General features: G+C 36.4%; 1 protein-coding gene across 1 annotated transcript in view; it reads right to left on the bottom strand.

Moving 5' to 3' along the window:
* The window catches only part of ACVR1C (activin A receptor type 1C), a 75,515-nt gene that overhangs the window by 36,285 nt on the left and 14,415 nt on the right, over positions 1 to 24,815 (bottom strand). Inside the window, exon 2 of the mRNA XM_082690943.1 lies at positions 4,807 to 5,037. Within this exon, the coding sequence (XP_082547069.1) occupies positions 4,807 to 5,037 (231 nt within the window). The remainder of the gene's footprint in view (positions 1 to 4,806; positions 5,038 to 24,815) is intronic.

Raw genomic sequence — 24,815 nt, 5'->3', positions numbered from 1 at the left:
AATTACAGCCAAACACTTAAAAGAATTTATAGGAGGGAAAGAGGGAGGGCCTACAGTTTCCAACTGCTGAGTTACAATTGCACTAGCAGAGAGAGGAAGGGAGAGAAAAAGTCCCAAGCTGCACTCAAGGTAGGAATTCTGTCACAAAGAAACAAAGCAAGAGCCCAATCATTACACGTAGGACTTATGAACCAAAGAGGGTCAGCTAACACATCCCAAGCCTTGGTTACTCCACTTCCATCAAGTCACTACCCAGACATGGCCCCACAGTCTGGGGTGGTGGGTGAAAAAACCAAAGAGCCAAGGGTCTACTTGGCTTTCAGAGGAACCAAAAGGGGAAGTCCAGATTTTCTCCAGTCTCTTCTGGTGACTTTCCTCCCTTTTTCTTCTCTATTCTGCCCATCATTGTGATTGCAGAGCATTAACACTGTAGACATGTCACACTGCTTACTCAGCAGAGTGCTTTTATAGATTTCATATATATATGTAACCACACTTGAAATGAATAAATCTCCTCTAGGCAGAGCAGGGAATGGATAGCGATCACACTCACTGATGCCACAAAAACAGTGGAGTTCTTGGCACCGACTGTGTCAGTGCTCAGCCTGGAAGTTCCTTCCCAAACAGCTGCTCTTCCAAATACAGCTAATAACCATTAAGCGCTGCCTCACAGACAGAACAACCCGACACAAAATGACTACACATGCAATCCTGTTCAATTTCATGTCAGCTGACCACACAATGTCACTAAAGGACAAAAATTCTTAGTTCAAGTAAAGACATTTGAATTCAATGTCCCATAGCATTTTTTGCAGACATACTAATTACTGATGAGACAATACATATCTTCCCTGTTATAAGTAATATTTGGAAACCAATGTCTGTAATCTATCATATCAATAGACTGAAGAAGAAAAAGCATTCTATAATCTCAATACATTCATGAAAATACTTTAAAAATTTAATATTCATATAGGATTAAAAAAAACCCTCCCCCCCAACTAGGAATAAAAGCAAATCTCATCAATTGATACCAGGAATCTACAAAAAACTAGAGTTAAAATCATACTTAATGGTAAAAGAGGGAGTGCATTCACTCACTCCTTGGACCAGGAAAAAGGCAAGGATCTTCACTCTTACCACTCCTACTCATCATCGTATTAGCAATCCCAGCCAGTGCAAAAAGCAAGAAGAAGAAATAAAACACATACAGACCAGAATAGAAGACGTAAAATAGCCTGTATTCACATATATATAGAAAATGACAAATTTTAAAAGAGCTACCAGAACTAATAAATTCATTTTGGCAAGCTTGTAGGAAATAAGGTCACTATACAAAATTGATTTTATTTTCATATACTGACAATTAATGTTGACCAATTAAAAATACCATTCACAATACCCCAAAACAGGTAATATTTAGAGAAACATTCCAGGAAATATATATGAAACCTGTTCTCTCACAACTATAAAACATTGCTAAGAGGAACTGAAGAAAAATAAGTGGGAAAACATGCTATATTCTACACTAAAATGTTAAAATGACGATTTTCTTCAAATAGTTTATATATTCAACTCAATCTAATAAAAATCTCAAAAAAAATCTCAGGTTTTTGTAAAAACTGCTGAACTAATTCTAGAATTTAAATAAAAATGCAAAGGCCTCACAATAATCAAAACAATTTTAAAAAAGAACAAAGTTGGAGAGGTCACACGACCTGATTTTAATACTTACTATAAAGCTACAATAATAAAGAAAGTTGGATAGTGACATTTATAGACATACAGAACACTTGAAAAGAATTATGAGGTCAGAAATATACACACACATATTTTTGGTCACTTTGCGTTCAAACAAAGTGGTATGATAATTGAAAGGATAGATTTTTCAACAAATGATGTTGAAACAACTTCAGATCCACAAAATAAAATTTCACCTAAACCTCACATAGTAACAAAAATTAAGTTTAAACTGAATATAGGTCTAAATGGAAATGCTGAAATGTTAAAATTTCTGGGAGAAAATATAAAAGAGTATTTATGGCCTTTGTAGATAAAGACTTCCTCAGTTAAGACAGGACACATGGGAAAAACATAATAAAAATACATACTTCACAAATTTTAATGTACTCTGCAAAAGACACATTCAAGAAAACAAAATGGCAATCCACAGAGTGGGAGAAATTATAATACACATGCCTGATAAGGCTTGTCTTCAGAATACATAAAGAAGTTTTAAATTCAACTTTTTTAATGTGAAAAGATTTGACACTTTACAAAGCAAGACACACCACTGCCCAATATGCACATAAAAATAAATGGACATCATTAGTCATCAAGGAAGCGCAAACTAAAACCATAATGAAATACCATTACACAATCACTTGAACGGCTACAATTAAAAAAAAAACCTGATTATACCAGGTGACTATAAAAGTATGGACCAACTGGGACTATCATACATTTCTGTTGGGGATATAAAACAGTACAGTTTGAAAATTACTTGGGAGATTATATTTATAAAACAAATAGGTACTTAGCATATGATCCTATAATTCCACTCTTGGGTATTTTTCTTACACACACACACACACACACACACAAACATATATCCAAAAACTTGTACATAGACAGTCATGGCACCTTTGTTAAGAGCCCCCACATAGAAACAAGGTGAGGACTCATCAGTGGGTGAATGGGTACCAGCAACAGCTGTAGTATATCCATATAATGGATACTACCATTATATGGATACTACCATTATATGGATATACTACTACACACCCACAACATGCATAAATCTCAAAAAACCCTGACTGGAAGAAGTCAAATGTAAAATAACATCTTCCATAAGAACTCCATGGTGTGAAAGTAAATCTAGTCCACAGTAACAGAAAAATAGATCGGTTGAGCTCTGGTCAAACTGGGGATAGATTGAGGAGAACATTACGAGGCAATGGAAAAGTGGTGGTGGTTGTACCGAGTATGTGTGTGCCAAAAATTATCAAACCATATACTCAAAATGTGTGCATTTTATTATAGCTAAATTACACCTCAATAAAATTGATTTTAAAAAAAGACTGGTTCCTACGTGGACTTCAGGGTAGAATATAAGCTTCTCAGAGTGTATAGTTAGGCTGGAAAGGACCCACCATCTAGCTGCACTAAGTATCTTTAATTTGCCCAACTGTATATGAACCATTTTGCCCTCCAAGACGTTTTGTTGCTGTCAAAGTACTATCTTGTGTCTATACTGACTGGCAGCGTGTGGGAAACCACCTCAAAGATGTCATGGCCACAGGCTAAGGCAGACTTATGTCCCCCTCCTTAATTTTTGGATCTTGGTCATGGGAAGACCAATATCAGATGCAGAGAGGCTTCACTTCAGGGTATCTCGGATAACCATGGGAGAAAATACAGTATCCAGAATAAATGCCAGATCAGCACCAAACCAAGGAAGCCTATGGAATCTGAGACACAGAGTCTAAGTATGGTCTAACATCCATAACTGCAAGTAACCTTGGGGGATGAAATATGCCAGATATGACTTCTGAGTTTGCAGTGGGTAGTTTAATGTCCCAAAGATTGGGACAAGTCTCAGTGGTGACACATAAAATGATTTTAAGTGTTCCTGAGATAATTTGGAATGGTCAACAAACATGATTTAAATAACATTGAATTACATAATAATTATTTTTCTAATTCTCTTAGTTTCTCTGATAACCAAAAAGCCTTATTTTCTGCTAGTATGTCTTAAACATCACATTCTTCTGTCTTTTAAACAAAAAGAAAATATAAAATACTTAACTGGAATGCAGTAGCTATGTTTGTTTAAGCACACAGTCATCTTCTACTTACGGTAAATAAACTGGTTTTTCATTTGTAGTAGTGATGCCCAGTTTCTGCATAAAATAAATGTTCTTCAGAAAAAAGGGGGACAGTGAATTTACAGAAAAGATAATAGGTTAAAAAGTACTACAGTAGAATATTGATATGGTGATAGGGGAGCAGCTGAGATGATAACACTAACTTAAAATGTTACTTTGTAAGGAAGACTATGTATCAGTGTGCAGATAGTAACATAGCAATAAGCACTGAATTATTACTAAATTAATACACATTAAAGAAAATTCACTACAGAATGTTTCCTGTCATAAATCAGATTGTGATTTAATTACTTGCTCCTTAACATCCCCCTAAGTTTCAGATTCCAAATTACCGATAAAAAAATGAGATTAAGCTTTTCAGTGTCTTGTAAATTAGGATAAAACACCATGATATTGGGGGCAAGGCAGGAATTTATCTGCACAATAATGAAGAGTTACACCCCATTTTCCATCTTTCTGCTCCTGAGGGCTTGCACAGGGAGGCAAAGAAGTTATCCAGAAGGTGCCCATGAAAAAAAGATTTTGTCTCCATAAAAGTGGCAATCTACTATTTTTAGTTCTGCTCTTTAGTCTCTTCCCCCTCCCCCTTGGTATACATTTCAATTTCTTTCCTTTACAAGAATCCATACAAATTGGCATTTTACTCTGGGTCCATTAATCACTTCAAAAAATACAATTCACATGGACAAATGTCTTCACAATTATTATCCGGTTGTCAATGTTTTGACAATCCTGTGCGATTAAAACAAAAAATCAGCCTCACCGAGGCTCTAGAGAATGCCACCAGGCAAAAAAACGGAGAGAACTGTAAAATGGATTTTCCTATGTACAGTAACAACCAACACCTTGATTTCTAGCATGCTTATATAATTTCCCCCTAGCACAATTAAATGTGGAAGAACAAAGAGGAATGCCTTACCCATTGGAAGGTGCAGTGTTATGTTGTTGCAAAAGTCTGTGAAGCAGCATTCGGTTTTGGTAACATTGTTGGAACTATGGCAGAAGACTTGAGCATTCAGTTCTGGGAGAGAGACACAGGACTTGATCACCTGCTCTTTTCCATTGGCCAACATAACTGAAGCCCAGCATGCTCCTTCAGTTTGGCAGGTAAAGTTTGAAGAGTCACACAGAAGACATACACACTTCAATCCTGGAACGTGTAAGGCGGAAAGCTTTAAGACATAGATATATAGATATAGATATATAGATATACAGATGGTAAGATATCATGCAAATTCATTTCCTAATACTTGAATAGAAGAATTCAATCTTAATGAAAATTGAGGAAGGGTTTAAATGAACAGCACTGGATAAATATATGCTCCTGCTCTCTGTTACCCCTCAGTCACCAGTTTTATTAAATCGGTGGCCCAATCTTCATTTATTATTGCTTGTATTTTTGTGAATTTATTCAGTTGCTACTGTATTTTAAAACAATTTTCTTAGCCATGGTCTAAGTCCCACCTTTTTAAACTCAACTGGCCTATTCCTAAATCAACAGCTCCCGGTGAAATGCTGGGACCCAGTAACACAATGACCAAGGGGCACTGTCCAACATAAGCATAACAAAGAAATGCATCCCTTTCTACCTGTGGAGTGAGTTGAGTGCTCACCTTCTTTTAACAGACCAGTTTAGAACCTAGATAGTCACACAGCAGGGTGGCATCTGGCCACGGTCTAAATAAGGACCAGGAAAAGAAGGTCTCAGTCCTACCTCTGTCACTAACTTGCTCATTGACTTTAGAGAAGACATTTAACCTTACAGGGGCTCCGTGGCTTCTTCTGGAAATGGGAAATAAACCAGGGTCAGGTCAGTGGATCCCCAAATCCTGAAACCTCATAGAGTGCCACCATTTAATAGTCTATGATTTTATAACTCATGAAAATTTACAATTACAAAATATAGAAAGCCTTTGACATTGAAGAAACGTAATCCACTGTGGTTATTCTTTACCCTCATATTTTAAGGGGCTGAAGTTGGGAAGAATAAGTCTTCTGACACACAGTCTCAAACCAGTTGTTACTAGACTCCTCATCAAAGTCTCCATAAATTTTCTATTTCCAAGAGAAGCTAGCTTAGAAATCAAGGCAACTAACTATGGAATATGGGTCCACTGAAGGAAGACAAGCATAAAGCACTCAACAGTTAAACATATGTTAGTTTCATGTATATTTATCATTACTTATGTATAATTCCCAGTGCCAGTGTGGGAGTTAGGTGTCCCTATCTCCGTTCTATAGATAATGAAATAATGCTCAAAAAAAAAAAAAAATCAAGTGACTGAATTAATGTAGAAGCTAAAAGACTACTCAAGCAATGTTGTTTCTACCCTACCAAAACTGATATATATATATATATATATATATAAAATATTATTTTTTAAAAGACAAGTCCATAAAACATTTTCCTATCTCACCAGTTTCCAGCAATTGAATAAAATATAATTCTAATACAGCAGAAATAAGTTAATAATTGACAATTGAGATTTTGATCTGTATTATCCTAATTATCTTTCAAAACACAGTTGATATTTTTAAAAACCTACTTATTTTCTGAGAAGACAGGTAGTTAAATAAAAGTAAATTACCATGTGTGTGCATCTACGTAAATAACCTTACCTTTCAGGTTGTCTAAGTTGTGTATTAAGTGTGAACGTCTAAGTGTCTAACCTGATACCTTTTCTTGGAAATATTACTAGCTCCTTATAAAAATGACTACATAATTAATAGCTCTTACCAAGGAATAATGTGGATACTCACTGAATGTTTAATAAGCTATAAAGATTTCCTTCAGTTTTAAGTAAAAGATACAAATCAGAAGATTAATTCAGACCGAGGTGACATAGTTAAGGCACAGTAAATGCCACCTTGCTTTGCATGGTACACAATGGAAAACAGTGACAAAACTGAGAATATGTTGATAATAGCTTCAAACATCTGCTAAATGTTCCCATTTATTCCAGGTCAACTGTCAGTACTATAGCCCTGCTGGAGAACAAACAGCAAACTAAAAGGAACCTAAGATGTATAGCTAACATGCAACATATTCAGTCTTGCATTTTTCACTTCCCATCAAACCACTATATGGTCACATTTGGTATATAATTAAATTATATTTATATCAACCACCCTCAACATAGAACCCTTGTGCTGCCAATTAAAACATAAGTTGCCCTTAGTGATTAGACTTATGCTTTCATATTTTGTTTTTTAAAAGACTGATGTTAATTGAGTCAATTATACTAGAATATTCCATGACAGGATAAATCTGGCTGTTAGCAGACAGTAGTCCAGCCTTATGTTTCTTTATTTTGTACTTTCCCATTATAATGTACTTGAGTCATATGGAAAGGGATAGCAAATGAAGTTGAAGAAGGAGGTAATTACCCAGAATAAGGAGGTCTATTAGAGTTTCCCCACAAGAAAGATTGCACTTTTCTTGTATCTCCTCCCACCCTTTTAATTAGCCCCTTTTCCCCCTTTTTGCCAATTAGTGTGTAAAAGCCAAGACATCTGTTACTCATAAGACATCTGTTACCCACATGAAACCAAAGGATGTGCACATTCTTAATCAACCAGAAAATAAATTTTCATCCATATTTTCATGTGATGGCAAGCAAACCCTGGTGTCCAGAAATGTAAAATCCATCAGACAGCAGAAAAATAACCAAGTTTATTAATTTGTATTTATGTGCTAACAAGAGTTAAAAAGCCAACCATTTGCTTGGGAAATATTAGTTGTTTTGAATTAGATACTACTTGCAATAAATCAGTCGCCTACATTTTATATGTAAAATATCGATTGACCAGTGTCTTACACAAATTTCTGACACACTACTTTTTCTCTTCTCCAGACATCAGTTGATTCAATTTCCCTAATTTTAGAGCAGGCTATTGAACAGATTTTTTTTTTTTTTAAATTCAGAAAACTGTCTCCAATTTGACCTGCTGAATATATAATCTTTTCATCATTTGCAGACTTCTGAGTTAACAAAGGAACAATTCAAGCTCATCCATGTGCTGAATATAAAAAGAACACCAGGACAACTAGCACTAGTGTGTGTAAAGGAAAGCCAGAGAGAGGTCAAAAGAAATCAGGCAAAGACCTAGCTTCCCTTCTATTCCTTTTCAACATTTGATTTTCTTGTCATGGGGTCATTTCAAATCATTTCTCTTCCTTCATGTTAGGGAAAAATATGATAGAAAAAGAAAGCAGAATTACTAAAATAGGGACAAAATAAAGGTAAACTTTTTGGCCAAAGGAGTTTTCAAAAGAGATACAACTTTTAGAAATTCTATTTACCAGGCTGATCCAAGGACATTCAGAAAGGAACCACTCTCACGGGAGGGATTCCATCCAAGAGAATTGTTTCCACTTCCAGCTGCAGGGCTCAAATTACGAAGAGTCCAGCACATTTTGAATAATAGGACTAGCCATTTTGAATGCCCTCATTCCACAGGCAACACTAGATGAAACCAGACGTGTCAGCCCATGTCCACCGCAAACCACCCAACACTACAATGTCTCTGCATTATAGATGCCTCACCTGAAATATAAGGTCAGGAAGCAGATAAAAAGATTTTTAAAGACCCCAGTTTTATAGTCTTTTCCTCCTCTGAGCCCATGTCCCAATACTCAGTACAACTAACTACAGGGGTTACCTTAGGTATGATAAATAAAAAGAGAGAGCACCCAAAGGATAGGTTTATACCCCCAAATTCCCAAAATGATATTTTAGTGGATGGATGGCTCCTACTAGTTTATAATCCAACAAAATTTCTCCAGTTAACATTGAAGATTATTAACCGTGTCCTGTATCATATGAGAATCTAAAGCTTTTTCCAATATTGGCACAATATTTTTAGGGAGAGAGGGGAAGTTCATCACCTCTCTGAATTGGGCCAGACACTTAAAGTCTTGCCTAATGCTTCAATCACAGATATATACACCAACACAGAAATGGCACATGAGACCAAAAGCTATTCAAGAGTACCACAACATAGAAAAATCTGACTCTACTAAATAGAAGTGAAAACATTTCCCAATAATGTTTAAATGGCTGACAAAAAGAGTAAAGTTTAAAGCTGGCCAGGATTAAGTTATTTCTTTACTTATAGCCTCAAAATGGGGACCAGATACAGAAAGGACATGTCCTATGGCATAATCTCAAAAAACTATTTGTGCAATTCAAAAACTTAACAGAGAAAAATGATCAGTTTAACATTTTCGTTTCTCCACATAGTTACTGAAAAGTTCATTTGTCAAAGAAGGGCTTTTCCAAAATTACCACTAATAACATTAGCCCCTAAGCTCATGCAGTATGATACAAAACTATGACGACACATAAAGGTTATCTAATCTAAATTAATCGAATCTAAAAAACTAATCTAAACTAATCTAAAAAGGGGGGATGATGGTATTATTTGTGCGGATTCTCTTAAAATATCCCTGTGACAGCATGAAAATGCAGAATTCTGAGCTGGGGAGAGGACAGCCTTGTCCTTTCTGCCTCTGGAAGTCAAGGCAGTCGTTGGCAACAGGCTGGTAGGGGTGGCAGTTTCATGATGACTGCTTTTGGGACTAGCGTGACATCTCTTAAAGTATATGCTTGTTTCCTTAGAGAGGGCACACTTCCTGCAGCTCTCTGGCCAGCTTTAGACTTGGTAGCCATGGACAGAAGAAAAGGACCTCACTTGGGATCTCTCGTATCAAAACATCATGTCGAAGAAGGTGTTCCTAATCACGAGACACATTTCCTCTGTCACCTCCCATGTCATTCTCCTTTAATTTAAGAAGTTCTATTCTTGGGCTGCCAGCCTAAATGGCTTCTCATCAAACTGTTCTCTCAGTCTTGGGATTTTTTTTTATTTGTCTTCTAGTTAAGAAGAGAGCTATATTCAATGGAATCTAAGTACATCTGGAATAAAACAAATCCATGGCCATTATTTGTGACCTCATAAGCTAGTCGCTCCAACTTGGGTCCTTCCCACTTCTTTTTTTTTTTTTTTTAATTAACCTTTTTTTTAAATTAATTTATTTATTTTTGGCATAACAGTATTCATTATTTTTTCACCACACTCAGTGCTCCATGCAATCCGTGCCCTCTATAATACCCACCACCTGGTACACCAACCTCCCACCCCCCACCCCTTCAAAACCCTCAGATTGTTTTTGAGTCCATAGTCTCTCATGGTTCACCTCCCCTTCCAGTTTCCCCCAACTCCCTTCTCCTCTCTATCTCCCCATGTCCTCCGTGTTATTTGTTATGCTCCACAAATAAGTGAAACCATATGATAATTGACTCTCTCTGCTTGACTTATTTCACTCAGCATAATCTCTTCCAGTCCCGTCCATGTTGCTACAAAAGTTGGGTATTCATCCTTTCTGATGGAGGCATAATACTCCATAGTGTATATGGACCACATCTTCCTTATCCATTCATCCATTGAAGGGCATCTTGGTTCTTTCCATAGTTTGGTGACTGTGGCCATTGCCACAGTCCAATATAAACATTGGGGTACAGATGGCCCTTCTTTTCACTACATCTGTATCTTTGGCGTAAATACCCAGGAGTGCAATTGCAGGGTCATAGGGAAGTTCTATTTTTAATTTCTTGAGGAATCTCCACACTGTTCTCCAAAGAGGTTGCACCAACTTGCATTCCCACCAACAGTGGAAGAGGGTTCCCCTTTCTCCACATCCCCTTCAACACATGTTGTTTCCTGTCTTGTTAATTTTGGCCATTCTAACTGGTGTAAGGTGATATCTCAATGTGGTTTTAATTTGAATCTCCCTGAGGGCTAGTGATGATGAACATTTTTTCATGTGTCTGATAGCCATTTGTATGTCTTGATTGGAGAAGTATCTGTTCATATCTTCTGCCCATTTTTTTTTTAAATGATTGCCTGTTTTGTGTGTGTTGAGTTTGAGGAGTTCATTATAGATCCTAGATATCAACCTTTTGTCTGTACTGTCATTTGCAAATATCTTCTCCCATTCTGTGGGTTGCCTCTTTGTTTTTTTGACTCTTTCCTTTGCTGTGCAGAAGCTTTTGATTTTGATGACTCCACCCCCAAACTACTAGAACTCATACAGCAGTTCAGCAACAGGGCAGGATACAAAGTCAATGTGCAGAAATCAGTGGCTTTCTTATACACTAACAATGAAAATACAGAAAGGGAAATTAGAGAATCAATTCCATTTACTATAGCACTAAGAACCATAAGATACCTGGGAATAAACCTAACCAAAGAGGTAAAGGATCTGTACTTGAGGAACTACAGAACACTCATGAAAGAAATTGAAGAAGACACAAAAAGATGGAAGACCATTCCATGTTCTTGGATTGGAAGAATAAACATTGTTAAAATGTCTATACTGCCTAGAGCAATCTATACTTTTAATGCCATTCCATTCAAAATTCCACCAGTATTCTTCAAAGAGCTAGAGCAAATAATCCAAAAATTTGTATGGAATCAGAAGAGACCCCGAATCGCTAAGGAAATGTTAAAAAACAAAAATAAAACTGGGGGCATCACGTTACCTGATTTAAAGCTTTATTACAAAGCTGTGATCACCAAGAAAGCATGGTACTGTCATAAAAACAGACACATAAGCCAGTGGAACAGAGTTGAGAGTCCAGATATGGACCCTCAACTCTATGGTCAAATAATCTTTGACAAAACAAGAAAAAATATACAGTGGAAAAAAGACAGTCTCTTCAATAAATGGTGCTGGGAAAACTGGACAGCTATATGTAGAAGACCATTCTCTTACACTGTACACAAAGATAAACTCAAAATGGATAAAAGACCTCAATGTAAGACAGGAATCCATCAGAATCATAGAGGAGAACATAGGCAGTAATCTCTTCGATATCAGCCACAGCAACTTCTTTCAAGATATGTCTCCAAAGGCAAAGGAAACAAAAGTGAAAATAAACTTTTGGGACTTCATCAAAATCAAAAGCTTCTGCACAGCAAAGGAAACAGTCAAAACAACAAAGAGGCAACCCATGGAATGGGAGAAGATATTTGCAAATAACAGTACAGACAAAAGGTTGATATCCAGGATCTATAATGAACTCCTCAAACTCCTTCACACTTCTCAAACCTCATTTCTTATCACACAGCCCTCCAGACATACTGACTGGTCTCCTTTTCAGAGCTCTAGATAAGTTTTTTCCCACCTAACGGTTTTTTCTTTTCTCTCCCCCACCCCGACCCCCCTGGCTGCTCCCTTTGTCTGGAGTGTGCTTCCTCTCCTTCTAATTTTTGGGCCTTAGCTCAAATGTCACCACTGCAGGGAAATCTTCAGACTCCTCACCATAAGTGATCTTCTCCCCATCCTTTCCATTATATACTGCTATCTGCAGTTAGCTAATTTATTGTATCAGTTCCACTAGAATGAAAAGTACATGAAGGCAGGGACGCTTTCTGCCTCATCTATCATCACATCCCAAATACCTACAATAGGGTATGGCAGATAATTAAAAAACCAAGAAACGTGTATTAAATTAAAACGTATTTAAAAAAAAAAAAAAAACTATATGGGGGCACCGAGGTGGCTCAGTCTTTAAGCATCTGCCTTTGGCTCAGGTCATGATCCCAGGGTCCTGGGAATGAGCCACACATCAGGATCCCTGCCCAGCGGGGAGTCTGCTTCTCCCTCTCCCACTCTCCCTGCTTGTGTTCCCTCTCTTGCTCACACTCTTTGTCAAATAAATAAATAAAATCTTTTAAAACACTATATGGAAGAATGGAAAATGATCAAACACATGAAAAGACTCACAACCCTGTAACTATTCTCACTGTGGTATATTATCTTCCAGTCTTTTTTTCTATATAGGTTTCTACCTATAAACACAACTTTATGTTCTTCCTTTTTATGTTGTCAGTATTATATCATGAGCTTTTATAATCACCTGTTTATAGTCACTTAATGGCATTTATAGACCCTCTATTAGTGTAAATGAATGACATCCAGCATTTACTTGTTTTTAGGCATTTCTCTTGCTTCCATTTTGTTAAGTAGAATTTGAAAAATGTTTATTGGATAAATGACTAAATAAATGGGTAAATTATCAGTCATAAGTACAATGAGAATCTTTTATAGAGTTTATGGTTCCTGATTCACTCAGTATAAATCTTTTTTTTTTTTTTAAGCTCATCTTGAAGTATATTTGCTATAGAACATTTAGGTATGGCAGGCTTTTTAAAAGTTTCCAATTTTTGCAATTAAATAACACTGTGTTGAATATTTCTGTGGATTAATCTTTAACCAAATTTAGTTTCCTAGGCTAGAGTCCCAGAAGTGGAATCACAACACCAGACTTTCTCAATAGACACTGTCAAATAGTTTTCCAGAAAAGTTGTACCAATTAAGATTTCCATTGGCCCTATATGAAAGAACCCATTTATCAGCATTAGATATTCTCACTAAAATCTTAATAAAATGATGGATGGGTGTTGCACCTATATTAATTTGCACTTCCCTAAAACTGGGGTTGAATTTTTCTTTTTCAAATACTTCCTCTGGATTTCCTCTTGGGTGAATTTTTTGTCCATGCCATTTAGCTCTTTGATAAGTATTAAATTTCTTCTCAAAGAGCTCATTATAAAGAACAGAAATCCTTTGCCATACAGTTACATAAAATTTTTCCCAGTTTCACATTTATTTGCTTCTTCCTAATGTACCATCTTCATTGTTTTTGGAAAAAAAAAAACAAAAAAACTTGGCCCTTGTCAAAAGAAGTCAAGTAATACATGTAATATAAAGAAGTAAAATAAAATTAATTACTCCTAATCCCATATCACCAAAATGACTAATGTTAACATCCTCTCTAAATATCTTTCTATGGAGCTTTACTCTAGCTATCAAAAAAACTAATGTGACAGATGGAAATAGTATCAATCAATCAATCTTTTCCTTGGCACCTTCTTCCTTTGCTTTCAAGCTTAGGAAATCCCCCATCCAGTTTATGACTTTTTAATACACTTAATCCCTAAATTTATGTGGATTTGATGGTGGTGTTAAATAATAAATAATTCTAATAAATAAATCTCGTTGGCAGGTGATACATGAATTACTCTATGGTAAGTTTCTGGATGTTAAAAATTTCCTTAAATTATTATTTAAAGAGTATTGTATTAGCCATGGTTCTCCAGAGAAAATAGAACCAGTAGGATATATATGTATATATTCCTGCACATACACACACACACACACACACACACACACACACACACGGGAAGAGAGAGAGAGAAACACTGAGAATTTATTTTAAGGAACTGGCTTACTGGACCGAGGAGTCTGACAATTCAAAAATTTCCAGGGTAGAGTTGATATCGCAGTTCAAGTCTGAAGACTGGAGGCAGAATTCTCTCTTCTTCTGGGAACCTCAGTTTGTTTTCTCTTAAAGCTTTCAACTGATTTGATGAGGCCCACGCAACTATGGAGGGTAATCTGCTTCACTGAAAGTCTACTGCTTTAAATATTAAACTCATCTAAAAACTACCTTCACAACAACATCCAGACTGGTGTTTGACCAAATATGCAGGTACTATCGCCTAACCAAGTTGACATATAAAATTCATCTTCACAAATATTTTTACTGTATGTCAAATATATGGTAAGAGCTAAGGAAAGAAAAGAAAAAAAGACCATTCCTTAAAGGAATTATAGAGTTAAAGCACATTATGATAGCATGATAAGACAGTCAGTGTTGTGTGCACAATGTGTTAGGGAACAAAGGTTGAGAACTGCTTAATCCAACCTGGGGGAAAGGGGGCAGGAGCATGCAGGGAATTTTCTTTGAGGTGAGTCCTGAGGAACACAGTTGCTCTTCACTATCCCCAACCCAATCTCCTCCTCCGTAGTCCCATCCCACCCTCTCAGCAGTCATCAAAGATCCTCCAGCCAGCCTCCACCAGCCTGGATAAACTGAGGCAGCCCTCAACCAATATATGGCGGGAAATGTCTCCTGTGGTGGCGCTGAAATGTAGAGGATTTAACCTGTTCCCACTTTGCCAATGTGTTCTTGTTAAACACACCCCCACGTGAAATTCCATCCACAGTCCGAAAAGGCATCAGTATTCCAGGAACAGCCTCATAGGGCCCCTGGACTCAGCTGCTTCCCTGGAGTTGCAGGATAAGGCTCAGAGTCCTCCCCAAAAGAGAGCCACAGAGCTTCTGCTTCCTTTTCATCTGACCTGTTTGCCAATCCCTGCTGGGGCTACCAGGGATCCTCAGGCTTTCAGCCAAGCACTGGCATGAATGCATTCTAGACCTAGCTCCTGGCCATATAGTTGTTGATATTCACACAAAAGCATATTTAATAGTGGTAACCAGATTTGGGGATTTCACCAACCAGTTAAATTTCAAAAATAGTTTCAGGATGCAACCAGGGTTGCATTAAATTTTTGCCTTCCCCAAGGGAGAGCACTGGGGACCAGGGGAAGCAACTTCCATTATTATCATTTCAAAAAAGAAATGTTATAATAATACCAACCAAGTAAGGAAGAACATAAAGGAACTAGAGGCTGACTTTGCCAAGATCATAGATACCTTTTTAAATTTTCAAATGCTGAAAAATATAATTACTTCATATAATGTTACATTTCTTTTGTCTTTTTCCAAAACAAATTGTTAATCTGGAGTGCCCAACCTATTCCTGTACTTTGTTTTGTTCACAGTCAACGGCCACAACCCATATAGGAATGTTCTCTAGAATGGAAAAGGCAATATTCTATAGTGATATTTTTATTCCGTATGGATATTCTGGAAAACTGAAAAAGATGAATAACAGCCTCCCATCCCAAGCTACCAAGAAACCTAAGATCTGTCCAGATCCCAGATCCGTGGTCTAGCTAATAAGGGTCTTGTTTAGTGAATGAGCTACCGGATCTTTTGGCCTCAATTCAACGAGTTCACTCTAGGCAATGCCTCCGTCAGTAGTGGGGCACAGAGCTTAGCACTATATTTAATCAGCCTACACATTAGGGTCTATTTTACAAGACTTGGAGGATGACATATAATTTTTGAATCATTACAGACCTGTGTTCAATATATTGCTTGTCAAATCTATGATTTACTTCATTGTAACTCTTGATCAGGAGTATACCATTTTTAGTATTGTTCTCATGAGAAATTGTGACTAATTACAACCAAATCTGTGGGAGGCCACAATAAGGCTTGAGACGAGAACCAAACCAGACCCTGACTTGTGCCTCCTTTAAAGTCCAAATAACCTAATAAAAGGTTTAGGACAGGAAAAGTTGAGTAGCACTGAGAAAGGGTCTGTGCTATGTGTTGTGCGCTCACCTACGTGACTTCCCACACGCTTGCTAAACAAATGAGAACAATTCGGTTGGGGTCAAAAGTTCGTTACTGGTCCTTGCTGCCCTAATACTGCTCATAAATTACTTTCAGGTTTGCTGTATCAATACAGAACAATTGTACTAGCATCAGCCATTTGGTGTCAGGAGGTCTGCTTATAGCTAAATGTGAAATTTATTATGGGAACTTGTGGTTGTTTAACTGGACAGAGGTGTATTGTTTCTCCTATCACTATATATATGGCCTTAATGCTTTGAATAAACTTAGCACTGTTGGACCCTCCTCAGTGCTCCTCTTGCCCCCATCTCTTTGCCTCTTAACTTCTTTTCTTCATCCTCTTAACCTCACGTTCCTGGTCGATTTGTCGCGTCGGCCGTGACCCAAATCTCATAAAATACAATTTTCAGCAACACCTTGTACTGATATGCAAAAATTCCTATCATTTTGCATGGAGAAATGAACCTGGGTAAAGAGAAGAATAGTGCAGTAGTTCTAATCCCGTCTAGTGCATTTGCGGTCCAAGTTAGAAGACCTGAAGTTCTAATCCTGATTCTATTAATGTGGCCTTTGGGACTTTTATGTCCTCAACTGATCTGTCCAATTAATTTGATGATCACCAATTGTTCTAAAGTTGTATGATCCAAAGAAATGAATGCATCAAGGGCTGCCATGTAGTATCAGAAAGAGCGATATGAGTGTTTGATACCCAGGGAACAAAGAAGTTGTCCTGGAATCAGAGATCACAAAGAAAATAGTTCAGGAAAATACTGTTTCATTCTGATAAGGACTGAAGTCAATAATCTTGAGTTCCTACGTTGGGGGTCCATTAATTTATAGAAATCTAGCTTTGTGTTTCCAATCTCCATGAGGTAGAAAAGACAGAAAACAAATGGGAGAGAACCACAAAGAACTTAGTGATGTAAGGAAAACAGGAGCACGTGCCATGGTCAATCTATTTTGGAGAGATAAAATAAAACACAAAAAGTTAATGGTAAAAACAGAAGTTTTTAAAGCTCCAGGAAGCTCTGACTTGATTAAGGGAGGCAATTAGGTAATCAGTAAAGAAACAAGTAATCAATAGGTAATAGTCGAACTATAGGGCTAAAAGAACATGAAGAGTGAAAAAGAGACAAAACTATCTGAAGTTTAGAACAAAAGTAGAAAAGAAAATTAAAAAGTTAAAGTCCTTGAGTTCTCAGGGGTTCACTTGTCAGAAATTTTTATCATGATCTACAGTTATTCATTTATATGATCAGATATGGTAAGGAATAGATAATTCTCAATCTAGAAATAAAAGGAAACTATCCAAAGTAAGATGATCTAACTAAAAATAGATTGGTAAGTGAAGAGTTGAAAGGGGAAAAGGAGGGCAAGTAATTTAGAAGGAAAGCTTTTTTTTTTTTTTTAAAGGCTGATCTTAATTGGTCCTCTCTCTGACACTGACCCTAAAACTCAAAGGATTGGCATAGATAGTAAGAAAACTTGTATTATACAAGCATAAGTAAGACAGGCAGACAGGCAGCATCGCCTGCCCCTCTATCCATAGAAGGTACTTGGGAGGAAGAGCTGAGCAATGGGAAATGAAATTTTTAAATCTGTAATTAAAAAATATATACCTAAATTTCAGACTTCTTGGGATTATCATAGCTGGTTTAGAAGGTCAGTCATACAGCTTTCTCTGGAATTACATTTTCTTTTGTTTATCAAAGCATTATTAAATAAAATAACTGTTTTCATTGCAGTTATACTAATATATTTCAAGACATAAAAGTGAAGCAATAGAAAAAGAAATTAGAGGACCTCAGAGAAGTCTCAAAGAACTCATAGTAGCCAGAACAAAAGAGAAGTCTAAGGCACATTGTTTTGCCTCAATTTTGCTGCTTCTCTTATGTTAAACAAGTATAAAACAATACAACAACATAAAACTACAAGAAAGAAACAACAACAAAAAAAAAAACTGTATCTTTGTAGTTCTGTTCATTTGAGTTTATTGTTGTAAGACTTCAGCAAGATGTTGGAAAAGGATCCTGTGTATCCAAGGACTCTCCACCTGTAGCTGAAATCCAGAGTCCCCACTGGTCCAGCCTCAGGGCCTGCAGAGTTGTAACACCTCTCCAAACCTGACTACACACTACTGAAACATGGATAATAATCCCTATCTCACAGGGCTTTATGTGATTAAGAGATATTTTAGATAAAACATTTCATGCACAGCAAATGTTTAAAAACAAAAACGAAAAATTAAGCTCCTGCTATTACAAATTATAAGCTATATGGACAGCTCAACATTCCCTAAAACCAACTCTCAGTGTTCTGACAACCATTCCTGGCTTTAACCTTCCCTTTGGTAGCAACATTGCCACTTCAAGGTGATAACATTGGCAGCTCCAAAACAAATAGAAAATTTTTCTTTAAAAAAAAAAAAAAACAAGGGGCGCCTGGGTGGCTCAGTGGGTTAAGCCTCTCTGCCTTCGGCTCGGGTCATGATCTCAGGGTCCTGGGATCGAGTCCCGCATCGGGCTCTCTGCTCAGCAGGGAGCCTGTTCCCTCTCTCTCTCTCTCTGCCTGCCTCTCCGTCTACTTGTGATTTCTCTCTGTCAAATAAATAAATAAAATCTTTAAAAAAAAACCAAAAAACCAAAAAAACAAGCCTTTAGCATCTGGGCATGATCAAAGAGTGGAAGTATCTAGAATGTTAATTCTCATATTGGTTACTATGTTGTCCGTGGAAAAATGAACAGAGTAAATGGTAATACATTACTTCCATTTGCCAAATAAGAAATGATTTCATAAATTACAACACCCAGAATTGGCAAGGGGTTATCAGTGAAATTTCATCTTTATTCATAGTTGGTAGAACATTATTTGGTACAAACTTTTGGGAATACAATCTGAAATGCTTGTCTTAGGAGTCCTAAAAATATATTCTTTGTGGTTGTATTTCCACTTCCTCTTTATAAAATAAAAGGAAAATAAAATTTATTTTAAATTTCCATTGCAGTTATTATTCACAAAAATAAAAATTGGAAATAATCAAAATATCCCTAAATCAAAACAGGTGAGTAAATCTTGACAAAACATATGATGGCATAATGTCCTGTTTTTAATAATAATTAAAGGGAATGGAAATGGCTCACTGTGGCTATTAAATGAAAAGTAGAATTATATAGGATATGATTTCAATTTACATATATATGTGCACAGAAAGTAAGATTAGAAGGAAATACAATGAAATATTAATAGTAGTTTCCTCTGAACTAAAAACTAAAGATGATTTTTATAATTTTCAATGCTTTTCTCTAATCTCCTACAAAGAACACATATTAATACTATGATACTAAAGTCATCATATTTTTTTACAATTTAAAGATTTTATTTATTTATTTGCTAAAGATCACAAGTAGGCAGAGAGGCAGGCAGAGAGAGAGAGAGAGAAAAAGAGAGGAGGAAGCAGGCTCCCTGCTGAGCAGAGAGCCTAATGCAGGGCTTGATCCCAGGACCCTGGGATCATGATGTGAGCGGAAGGCAGAGGCTTTAACCCACTGAGCCACCCAGGGGCCCCAAGTCATCATATTTTGTTAAAATCATGTCTTACTCACAGAGATTTGTTTTGGGAATCACAGTGATATTTTCAGACAGCAATTCTGTATAGGTCTTTAAAAGAACACTGATGCTGGAGTCTGGTGAACACCCACATTCCCGCTGCCATGTTACCCCACAGCTTACAGCAACTCTATTTTCCAGACCAAAAATTGGAATTTGTGATCTGAAAATAGGCTAGCATATTTGAAAGCATCATTGTCCCTGAAAATTCAGGTGCATGAGTATTATACAATGACTCTTATTCAACCCTGGAAATTTACCTGATCCTGAAATGGAAACCAATGAACTCGCTAGCCTGATGATCCTTCCCTAATCTTAACCTCTCATCTTTAAATCTGTCTTGGAAGAGGGTCAAAACACCCATGGTGACTTTCCCTAACTGTGTAGAGAACAATCAAGAAATGCTGACTGCCCACTGTGTGCATGAGACTGTACTGAACGAGGGTTACCTCTAATTTAGCTCAGCAAAATGAGGCTTGTTAATGCATTAATAAGCCCATGTATAGACTGCTGGTGCAAGCAAAATTCTCCATAAGCAAGTTTAAGGCTCTAGGAAACCAACAAAAAGAGCCCAAGCAGCCAGTAAGTGCTCCCTTGTAGGTGATAAATGACCTTTCAAGTCGAACCAAATGCTTTCACCTAAAAGAGCAGGTGAGGAATGCTGCATTTACAATGGGCTTTATCTACATATGGATGATGTACCTTAGTTTCAGTTTCCTTTGCCCAGAGAGGAAATCACTACTACTCCAGGTTAATGAATTAAACACAGTCTAATTTATCCTAATTTCATTTCATTTCTTTCTACTTTATGCCATCAGACTGAAGATGATACACAAAAAAAACATTTTAACAGAAATCCCTTATTTGTATAGGGAAAACAAGTCAATTATTTGTAATTTTAAAATAGTTTAAAATAGTTTTTGTTTTTATAACCAACCCTATCAGTGCATATGGTTAAAAAAAAAATTCGTATAGGAAGAATTAAAAGAAAGAATCTATCCCACTTCTTTTCACTCTAGGACATTAACTCTAAAAATACACTGCTGTTCTTAATTAACCAATTTGAAACATTATTGGCTAACTTCTTGATTTATACAAGATTCGTTAGTTCTCGTACATACTCTCCAATCTGGGGAGGAGGATCAGGCTTATTAAGATTGAATTTATATATAGTAACATTCATTCTTATGAGTATAGAGTTTTATGGGTTTTGACAACTGAGTTCAATTACCCCTCTTCCCAGATATTCTCAGGCTCTCTTAGACAACTCCCGTCCCTGGCAAGCAGTGACACTTTGTGTTCCTGATGTTTGCCTTCTTCAGAATGTCAAAATGAATGCAGCCTTTTGATTCTGGTTTCTTTCATTCACTTCTTAGGGCCTTCATTCATGTTGTTGCATACATCAGTGTTCATTAAATGGACATAAAACAGTTTGTTTATCCATTCACAAGTTAAAAGCCATGTGGGTTTTTTCCCCCAGTTTTTGCCGATTAGGAATAAGCTTGCAATAAACATTAACATACAGATCTTTGCTGGACATCAGTTTTATTTCTCTTTGCTAACTGTCTAGAGTGAAATTATTATATTTTATATTAAATGTATGTTTAACTCTATATAAAATTGCCAGTGTTTTGTCTAAACTGGCTATCCTACTGAATATTCACTGGTAATGGATGAGAATTCTGATTACTTAGGATTCCTACTGATGAGGGAGCAGGAGGCTGGCTGAGGACAAAGCAAAAGCTGGCGCCTTGCACCCCCTCTTCACCCGCTCCCCTCCATATGTGTAGCATTCCTCAGGCACCCCTGACTGCCATAAAACGATAAATAGTTAACTTGCAGGGATCGCAATCCTGCAGAACAGGAATCTCCCTTGCTCTACAAGATGTCCTAGAGACCTAAACAGGGAGGTTACCTTATCAATAGCACAAATTTCCAGAGGCAAATAACTCTTGGTTCCTGAAGCCCTAATGTCCCCCTCCCACCATAAACTGGAGGAGACTGGGGTAGAAGGGAATGTAAGTGATAGCCAGATCATAATGCCCCACCAAGAATCTCCCAATTATCTTGATGTTAATGCCTGACCTAAAGACGACATTGATCAGGCCATAAGGGCAAAGACACCCCCCCCCCCCCCGGCACCTTGTAGGCCCTCCCTAACATGTGAGAACTCTGTTGAAACCTCCCATCCCTTCACCACCTCCCCCCAACCGTGGGGTATATAACATGCCCACCTTCACAACCCGGGGCAGCAGCTCTTCCTGCCCACGGGTCCTGTCCCCGTGCTTTAATAAACCACCATTTTGCACCAATGACGTCTTAAGAATTCTTTCTTTAGTCGTCAGCTCCGAACCTCCTCACCCCACCGAACCTGACTTAGGTTCTGGGACTTCATCACTACCAACACTGGTATTGTCATCTTTGTTTCCTTGAGCTTTTTTGGTTGTTGTTTGTTTTAGTCATGCAAATAGATATGCAGTGGAAAGTTGCCTGTGGTTTAAGAAGGATTTCCTCAATGACTAATGACACTGGGCAGTTTTGGTATGTTTATTTCCACTCATATATGTTCTTTATACCTATTCAACCCTTTTGCCCACTTCTTATTGGATTGTTTTCTTGTTATTGAGTTTTGAGAATTCTTTACATACGCTGATGCAAGTGTTTTATTAAATATGTGTCATGCAAACACTATCTTCCAGGCTGTGGCTTCTTTTCAATTCTCTTAACAGCATCTTTGAAAAAAATGTTAAGTGTTCAATTTTGATGAAACCCAATTTATCAATATTTTCCTTTATGGACTGTGTTTTTGGTGGTCACATTTAAGAAATATTGCTCAACCCAAGACCAAAAGATTTTCTTCTATGTTTTCTTTAAGAAGTTTTTTTTTATAGTTTTAGATTTTATTTTCAGGTCTATGATCTAAGTCTATGATTTATTTTAATTCTTGTACATAGGCAAAACATGTTTTGAGGTACTTTTCTTTCTTTTTTTTTTTTTTTTTGAGTATCAATGTCTAATCACTGCATCATCGTTTGCTGAAAAGACTAAAAAGACTATCCTTTCACCATAGCATTGTCTTTGTACCTTAGTTAGAAAAAAAAAAAAATTGGCAATATATGTACTGGTCTATTTCTGCTCTCTCTATTCTATTCCATTAGTCAATGTGCATGTCCTTTTACCAATAACACAATCTTAATTTTGGAGATTTATAAGACTTCAAATTTAAGTTACTGTAAATATGACAACTTTGATCTTTTTTTTCAAAATTGATTTGGTTTTTCTAGTTCCTTTACCTTTCCACATAAATCTGAAAAAACAGCTTGGTGAATTCTGCAAAAATCCCTGCTGGAATTTTAACTGGAACATTGATTGGTATCACACTAACTCTATAAACTAAATTGGGGGATAACTGCCATATTAACAACATTGTGACTTTGATACTGTGAATATATTATACTGTTCCATTTATTCAGGTCTTGTCTAAACTTTTTCAATTGTGTTTTAGAGCTTTCAATACATCCTTCCTTTCAATACAGACCTTCCATACATCCTGTTAGATTTTTCACCTTCATATTTCATGGGTTTTTAGATATTATTGTAAATGGCTCCCTTTTTCCCTAATTTCTAATTTTTTGTTGCTATTATATATAAAAATAAAATCGATTTTGTGTATTAATGTGTATCTTGCAACCTTGAATTTGAACTAGAATTTCAGTTCTAATTCCTTTTTTGGAAATTCTTTGGCATTTTCTCTACATAAAACCAAATAATCTGTGAATAGAGAAAATTCTTATTCTTATCCAATCCATATACATTTATCTTAATGCATTGGCTAGGACTTTCAAAGCAGCACTGATAACAATTGGTAAGAACAGATAACTTGCCTTGTTTTCACCTGTAGTGAAAAACACCCACTTTCATAGGTAAGTGTAATGTTAGCTGTAAGTTCTCTGAAGAATCTCTTTATCATGCTAAAAAAGTTCACTTCCATTCTTAGTTTAGTGAATTTTTATCAAAGATATTAAGTACTGACATCTGGATTTTATGTATCTATTGATACTATCATATGTCTTTTTTTCTTCTTTAGTCTGCTGAAATGGTAAGTTGGAATATTAGATTTTTGAATGTTGAGCCAGTCTCGCATTCCCCAAAATAAACTCCACTTGATCACGATGTATAATCCTATAATATCCTGTTTATACTCTTAGATTTGATTTGATAGTATTTTATTAAAGATTTTTGCATCTTCATGAAAAATATTAGTCTGTAGTTTTCTTTCACTAAGATGCCTTTTTCAAGTTTTTGTCTCAGGGTAATGCTGATCTTATAAAATGAGATGATAAGTATCTCCTCCAGTTCCATATTCTGAAAGAGTTTGTGTAGACTAAATATTATTTCTTCCTAATTTTTTTAAAGTAATCTATATGCCAATGTGGGACTTGAATTTATGACCCTGAGATTAGGAGACACCTGCTCTACTAGCTGTACCATCCAGGTGCCCCTCTTTCTAAATTTTTTGACCGAATTCATCAGTAAAGCCATCCAATCTGGGATTGGATTCTTCTTTAACAGAAATTTTCCATGTTATTTATTACTTCTTGAGGAGCCTTTGGTGGTTTATACTTTTCAAGGAATTTGTTCATTTCCTAAGTTTTCTCACTGTGAGCATAAAGATGTTTTGAAAGGTATCCTAATTTTAAATTTTGTATATGTAGTATGTGCAATGACATCCCCTCTTTGACTGTTGACATTGTTATTTCAGGTTGTTCCTCTTTTCCTTGGTAAATCTAGCTAAAGGTGAGTTAATTTTATTGATCTTAAAAAAATATCTTGGTATTCTTTAATGTTTTCTTATTTTCAACTTCACTGATTTCTCTTTTTAACTTTATTATTTAACTCCATCTATTTGCTTTGACTTCATTTGCTATTCTTATAAATTTCATTCTAATTACTGATTTCAATGTATTCCACAATTTTTGTTATGTTGT

Source organism: Mustela nivalis (assembly GCF_964662115.1).
Source record: "Mustela nivalis genome assembly, chromosome: 11".
NCBI classification, from domain to species: Eukaryota; Metazoa; Chordata; class Mammalia; order Carnivora; family Mustelidae; genus Mustela; species Mustela nivalis.
Note: the sequence above shows the minus strand (reverse complement) of the source record. Positions and strands in the feature narration are given on the sequence as shown.